The 8,054-nt window shown below is 40.7% G+C and overlaps 1 protein-coding gene across 1 annotated transcript; it reads left to right on the top strand.

Annotated features, from left to right (window-relative positions):
• Positions 1-613: 613 nt before the first annotated feature.
• On the top strand, positions 614-1,806 carry LOC122695068 (keratin-associated protein 9-1-like). The gene has a single exon (XM_043904549.1). It carries the CDS (start codon positions 728-730, stop codon positions 1,238-1,240), a length of 513 nt encoding a protein of 170 aa, XP_043760484.1. The 5' UTR covers positions 614-727; the 3' UTR covers positions 1,241-1,806.
• Positions 1,807-8,054: the final 6,248 nt, after the last annotated feature.

Below are 8,054 nucleotides of genomic sequence, written 5' to 3'. Positions count from 1 at the left end.
GATGTCTCACCACAGGTCATTAGCCGAACTAGAAAATAGCACTGAAACAGTAAGGAAGGGATGCTGTGTGAAAATAGGATTCAGCTTTTGCCTCTATTCCAGTTTTGATGCTGATTTTCATTTGAAAAATAATATGCTAACCATCCTCTAATCAGATGACCCTGATGAAACTGGGAAACACTTCAAACTAGTTTCCAAATACAGATATATACAAATACATGTGGAAGTCTTAACTCTGAATTTGTCAGAGACCGGGCTTGAACTCAAGCAGGCTTCATTCATCACAGAATGTATCAGCATCCCGACCCTTTCGAGGCATGTCCCAGTCTAAGTAGAGCCAAAGGAACAAAGCTGAGAAAGGAGAGCTATTCTGACCTTCACAGAGCCAGCAGGAACTACCCATGACCAGATGATATCACAGGACCAGAAATGCTGCTGGTGATGATTCCTGACTTTTTCTTTTCTAGGAAAGATTCTTAAGTACTAGACCCAATTAAGGAAAAGATCAAACACTAATTTACAGAGGCCTCTCTATAAAACACTAAGAAAGCAACTTCCTCCACAACTATTATCAAAACTACAACAAAAACATAAAGAACAACCAGGAAAGTCCTGCTTCTTGGTCCCAACATTGGGGGTCCAGGATATAAAAGCCCCAGAACAGGAGGAGTGAGCAGAATCTGAGAAACTCACTTCTGAACAGGAGTGCACCCTCCTCACAGACCCAATGGCCCACTCGTGCTGCTCCCCGTGCTGCCAGCCCACCTGCTGTCAGCCCATTAGCTGCAGGACCACCTGCTGTGAGTCCAGCTGCTGCAAGCCCTGCTGCCCCCCAGCTTGCTGTCAAACCACCTGCTGCAGGACCACCTGCTGCAGACCTACTTGTGTGACCACCTGCTGCCAGCCCACCTGTTGCAGCAAACCCTGCTGTCAGCCCACCTGCTGTGAGACCATCTGCTGCCAGCCCTCCTGCCCCCCAACTTGCTATCAAACTAGTGAAACCACCTGCTGTAGGACCACCTGCCGCAAGCCTGCTTGTGTGACCACCTGCTGTCAGCCCACCTGCTGTGGGTCCAGCAGCTGTGGGCAAACCTTCAGTGGGTCCAGCTGCGGCCAGCCTTGCTGTCAGCCAGCTTGCTGTGCTCCTGTGTACTGCCACAGAATCTGCTACCACCCCACGTGCTGCTGCCTGCCTGGGTGCCAAGTCCAAGCATGTGGATCCAGCTGCTGCCAGCCTTGACCCGCCCCTGTCTGCTGTCAGACCACCTGCTGTCGCCCTAGCTGTGTGTCCAGCTGCTGCCAGCCTTCCTGTTGCTGATCACCTCACCAGAGAACCTGTGTCCCCAACAACACTTTATAGCAACTGAGTTGCTACTTGGGGACAAAAAATTACTTCTTAGTCTTTGCTGACAACTGGTATGCTCTACCAGAATTTGTTACCCATCTGCCTCTTTAAAAGCTTATAAATCAGCTTGATAGAGTGCAGAGGGTTCTCCTAGTTGTCTTTGTCTGGTGTAGGAAGACCATGTGCCAGGCATCTTTGATAAGGACTTATGTCTTGGTTTTGACTCTGAAAATAGGACTGACCATGTTGTACTTTTAAGCAACTTAGGAATACAAATCCTCTTAATGTTTCTATAGGTTTCTGCAGCTTATCATGATTAATATAATCATATGTTTCTCTATCAATATCCCCATGGCTCTTGTACCCTGAGTTTTCCTTTCATGATGCCTTTGAATTGTCTTCCTAGATGCAGTAGTCTTGCCTGTGTGTTTCTCAATAAATTCTTTGCCATAATCTTCCTATATTGTGTTTGATTTTTACATGGCATTCCTGATATAGAGATTTAAGTACATACTACATACTATATGCATTATCCATTATGAGTATCATGTTGGCTCTCAAAATCAATTATTAGCTCATTAAGTAAATTGTGTAGTATGCTTTAGCCAGTAATGAACACACTCATCCAGGATAGGGTCTTCTGTTCCTGCTCACAGGTATTTACCTATACATCCCAAGGAAATAGATGCTTCAATCTCAGTGACTAAGCTGTAGTTGTTGTCTTTGTTTATGTGCTATTGCTGGGCATGGACACATCATAAGATATGCCAAAGAAATTATGTTCAGACTATTAGTCCCTACTCTCTACCTCTTCTTGATAACCATCCCTGAGCAATTAGTAACTGCAAAAGAACCCCTGTCCCACACAACACCTTATGTTAACTGACTTGCTATTGAGGACAAAAAAATCACTTCTTAGACTTTGCTGACAACTGGTGTGCTGCACCAGAATTTGTTACAAATCTATCTCTTAAAAAAAAAACTTGCAAATCAGCTTGATGGAGTTCAAAGGGCTTCCCACTGGTCTACCTACATGAGGAATGCAAAATGATGGACACGACTGAGTGACTGAACTGAACTGATATTCCTTCTAAGAAATGTGACTCTCATAGTGTTAAAGCCTTCAATGCAGGATGGGAAGCACTGATTCCCAAGAACGTTACTTTGAGTTAAGTTGAGAAGATTCACTCCTACATCACTTTCTGAAACCATGTGTACTACCTCTGTGTATATATTTGGTACTACCTATGTAGGAACCAGGTAATGGTCTTTGGGTCAAAGTATACACCACAACCAGAAGACACTATATCAAAATCACATGCTGTCACTTCTAAATTTGTTCTTTGCTCCATATTTGCAAGACCATTCCAATTTTCCATGGGGCCAGTCATCTCTGTCATGTGATGTTTGGTAGAATAAGTAGCTCTCATGTTTGTGTGCCTGTTGTTGATCTTGTTCTTCAAAAAGTGGGGCTCTTGGTCCAAATTGATGCTATTCAGAATCCTATGATAATAATACTATAAGCCAACAGTGCTGCTGATAGGGACAACAAATCCATGTTTAGAATATGCAGTCCTAGAAAGAAGAACCTCTCTCTTTTTCTACAAGTCTGAGAGGATAACTTGCCTTTGTGTGGCTTGGTTAATGAGTTATGATGCTACCTTATCAGTGCTCAATAACATTCTCTGCTTCTAACTAGCAGCACATACAGCAGGGGCAGCCATGGTGAGAGGGAGCCTATGCTATTGGGTTCACACAAATCCTCTATCACTGCCACCATGGATACTTTATTCATATTCTCTTGTGTAAATATTGATGCACCTGAGGACAGAGATGGGATGAGTTATTCCAAATTTGTAGCTGTCCAGTGCCTTCTCTATCATGAACACTCTGAAGATCATTGACGTGGGACAGAAGTGGGAAACACCTTCTGTCCTCAACCCATCTTTATATAAATAATTATTCTCCAAATCTCCTTATGTTCCAGTCTTGCTTCTCCCAAGCTCAATCCAGTCAGGACTTCCACCACTTGCAAACAGCCAATGAACATCATTGCAAGGCCACTTTTCCTCAAAATAAATGTCATGCCCATCTGTACTGTTGATTGTTCGCTGTAAATATTTTCTCTTTCCACTGCCTTTGAAGAGCAAAAGTGTTATCTGTGGTACTCAAAATTCTCCACCTGGCATAAAAACTTCTATGGGACTATGGACTGGTGAAACTTAAGGTATTGCATGTTTATATACTATGATCCATTAGATTTTGCAAGAATCAAATGCAAGTATTACCTGTGTATTCTTTAGTCATTGAGGGCAGCACAAAACTCTACTGTTCTCCTTGGATGTGTAGGTTCTCATACCTTCCAATACCTTGACTTTGTTGTTGTTCAGTCGCTCTGCTGTATCCAATTCTTTGCAACCCCATGGACTGCAGCACATGAGGCTTCCCTGTCCTTCACCATATCCTGGAACTTCCTCAAACTCATGTCCATTGAGGCGGTGATGCCATCCAACTATCTCATCCTCTGTCATCCCCTTCCCCTCCTGCCTTCTATCTCTCCCGGCATCAGGGTCTTTTCCAGTGAGTCAGGTCTTCACATCAAGTAGCAAAAATCTTGGAGCTTCAGCTTCAGCATCAGTTCTAATGAAAACTCAGGGTTAATTTCCTTTAGGATTGACTGGTTTTATCTCCTTGCAGTCCAAGGGATTCTCAGGAGTGTTCTCCAACACCACAGTTCGAAAGCATCAGTTCTTCGGCACTCAGCCTTCTTTATGGTCCAACTCTCACATCCATACATGACTATGGGAAAAATCATAGCTTTGACTATATGGAACTTTGTCAGCAAAGTAATGTCTCTGCTTTTTAATATGCTATCTAGGTTGGTCATAGTTTTTCTTCCAAGGAGCAAGCATCTTTTAATTTTATGGCTGCAGTCACCATCTGCAGTGATTTTGGAGCTCAAGAAAATAAAATTGGTCACTGTTTTCATTGTTTCCCCACCTATATGCCATTACGTAGTGGGACTGGATGCAGCGATCTTAGTTTTTTGAATGTTGAGTTTTAAGCCATATTTTCACTCTCCTCTTTCACCTTCATCAAGAAACTCTTTAGTTCTTCCTCGCTTTCTGCCATAAGGGTGGTGTCGTCTACATATCTGAGGTTATTGATATGTCCCCTGGCAATCTTGATTTCAGCTGTGCTTCATCCAGCCTGGCATTTCACATGATGTACTCTGCATATAAGTTAAATAAACATGGTGACAATTTACAGCCTCGATGCACCCCTTTACCAAATTTGAACCAGTTTGTTGATCCATATTCAATTCTAATTGTTGCTTCTTGACATGCATACAGATTGCTCAAGAGACAGATAAGGTGGTCTGGTATTCCCATCTCTTGAAGACTTGGAAGTTTACAATTAGTAGATTTGAAGCTAATTTGTGTTAAGTCAGGCACACAGGTGCTTCCCAGGGGGCGCTAGTGGTAAAGAACCCGCCTGCCAGTGCAGGAGACTTAAGAGACATAGGTTTCATCCCTGGATTGGGAAGATCCCCTGGAGGAGGGCATGGCAACCCTCTCCAGTATTCTTGCCTGGAGAATCCTATTTACAGAGGAACCTGTTGGTCTATAGTCCATAAGTTTGCAAAGAGTTGGACATGACTGAAGCAACTTAGCGTGCACCCATGCAGGCATACAGTGTTAAACAAAAGAGACAAAACAGATTATCATGGAACAAGTAAGGGAAAAACCAATTCTCTGGTGATGAATAGATCTGTTCCTGTGATATTCTTTTTTTTTTCCTGTGATATTCTTAAAAATATAACAATTGTGGTTTTTCAAAGTCATCTGCTTATAGACTAGTTGACCCATAAAAGCACGGGGAAGAGAAAGAAAACACTTCTAGATTAATACATAAGTTGACATAATATGAAAGAAAATAGTGGAAAATTAACACAACATTGTAAATCAACTATAATTAAATAAAAATAAGTTAGAAAATAAAAAATGATAACAGAATATATATGAAAAATATGTTCTGTACATTCTCCTAATAAGACTAGTGAGTGGCAGAACAAGAATTTGAGTACTCTTCCATATGATTTTAATTCTCATAATTGAGTGATAGTTGCTCAGTCATGTCTGACTCTTTGCAATCCCATGGACTGTAGCCTGTCAGGCTACTCTGTCCTTGGAATTCTCCAGGCAAGAATACTAAGAGCTGTGGTCTTTCCTTCCTTTATAGAGATTTTATGATTGAAGATAAATTCAGAAGTAAAGAAAAGCACAATCTAAGAGTGAGTTTAGTAAAGAAAGTGTGTGCATGCATGTTAAGTCACTTCAGTCCTGTCTGACTCTTTATGATCCCATGTACTGTAGCCTGGCTGGTGCCTCTGTTCATGGGATTCTCCAGGCATGAATACTGGAGTGGGTTTTTATGCCTTTCTCAAGGGCATTTTCCTGACCTAGGGATCTCTTATGTCTCCTGCATTGGCAGGCAGGTTCTTTATCACTAGTGCCACCAGGGAAGCCGAGTACAGAAAGTGGATAATGTAAATTAGAAACATCTTAAAAAGGCACAGACACAGTCATAAGAATGATAACATATGTCCATGCATTTCAGTGGTATTTCATGCCACTAAACCATAATCCAGTACATTTAGAATATTTAGAGAAAATGTTTGGACTTAACCTTAACACTATAGATCTAGTTGGAAAAGTCAGTGACTGGGGCCTCAGGGAAAAATGAACATCTGCGGTCAGTAAGGAAACACTAGGCCTTGTCCAAAATGCACCCTGGGAGGTGGGAAAATACATGCCAGGGATTGGTGTGAAACCAATGTGATTTTTCAGTGTGCATATCTTCTACTGGGGAGAACTCAGTAACTGCTCAGTAATGCCATTCTGACTGTCTAACAAGTGATCCCAATGAGCAAAAGATTCAGGAGACCAGGCTGGACAATCCAGGAGACCAACTGAAATTCCATGGCTGACTATTCCAACCCCATTTAAGAAATACACATTCGTTTTTCAAATCCTTTTCAGGCAAGAGGAAATTCTGCTAGTCTTGATATTACAATTTCTCTATAAGTTCTTTTGTATAAATTGGTTCTAGTCCTACTTATGTCTTGTAAGTTAGACTTTAGAAGGGTCAAGCCATCAACTGTAGTTGATAATGACTATGCATGCAAAATTAAAAAGAAAACCCATCTATTGATAAACTATTAGAAAGAATGAGGAAGTTTGGTTATAGTATCAACATACATGAACTAATTGCTATTTTATATGTCAGAAACAGGACTTCGCCGGTAGCTCAGATGATGAAGAATCTGCCTGCAATGCAGGAGGCCTGGGATCGATCCCTGGGTCAGGAAGATGCCCTGGAGAAGAAGATGGCAATCCACCACAGTGTTCATGCCTGAAGAATTCCATGGACAGAAGACCCTAGTGGGCTACAGTCTATGGGGTCACAAAGAGTGAGACACACATTCGCATACATATGAAAACACACATACACACACACATTTCACACATACGTATGAAAACACACATACACATACACATGTCAGAAACACTGAAGAATCAGAATTTTAAGTTGTACCCTAAAATAGCATAAATTTATGCTGTTATGTTTCATAATTATGAAACACCTAGAAATAAATCTAATAGAAATGGGAAGACCTCTACAGAGATCAGTATAAATACTTTGATCAAGCAATTCTACTTGCAGATATTTATCCAATAGAAATGTTTATATACATGTACCAAAGAACCTGTTCTAAAACTTGAAAGCAGCATGATTTTATTAGCCCCAAACTGCAAACAATATATCAATGGGAAACAAATGAAAGTTGTCATATTCATTCAGTGGAAGATGATACCGTAAGGAGAATAAGTGAACTTCAGATAATTACATGGATCAGTGTCACAATCCTAATATAAAGAACAAGTGGCCAATTATATAGTATCTCATTTATATGAAGTTCAGAAAAATCGTGACCTTGCCTACATTTGGGAATGAATGAGAGAATTTGAAGATAGCAAGTTCTATTTCTTAAGCTGGTAAGAGTGACAGGAGTGTGTTCATTTGGAGGTCATCTATCAAGTTGGGCATTTTCTCATGTGAAATGGAAATAATAAATGTGGGGCATTGTATGAGCTCAGAATGAATAATTCATAGTATATGCATATGTGTATAAATCCTCACATCATGAATGCTATATAATAACACCAAACACAATATGGAATGAATACTGGCACAAGATTTATCTAGAAATTCAGGTAAGATTCCCTGCTTCTGGGAGATGCTAGAAGTGATTATAAAAAGAAGAAAGCAGGATGTAAGAATCATGAGTACGTTGAAAACAAACATGATTATGAAGATTTTTATGAAGATAGTAGCAGAAACTGAAGAAAGTCGTGAGTATGTGTCTTCATAAGTTGCATGTAGAGAGAAGATGAAGATCCTGATTTCTGAGTCAAAGTAGAGACCAACACTCCATATCAAGGATGCAGGAATGTGGAACATGACTCATATACACAGGAAGAAGAGAATCAAGGGGAGGTCCTCCACACTCCATCAAGCTGATTCTCAACCTTTTAAACAGGGAGATTAATAACAAAAATTTGGTGATAGAACACTGGCTTTAGCAACATTTGGAAGTAAAATTTGTTCTGGAATGCCAAATCAGGTGATGAGAAGGTTGGTTTGA

The sequence above is a fragment of the Cervus elaphus genome, chromosome 5 (assembly GCF_910594005.1).
Source record: "Cervus elaphus chromosome 5, mCerEla1.1, whole genome shotgun sequence".
NCBI lineage: Eukaryota > Metazoa > Chordata > Mammalia > Artiodactyla > Cervidae > Cervus > Cervus elaphus.
The sequence above is the reverse complement of the archived record's forward strand: the minus strand, read 5'-3'. Positions and strand labels throughout refer to the sequence as shown.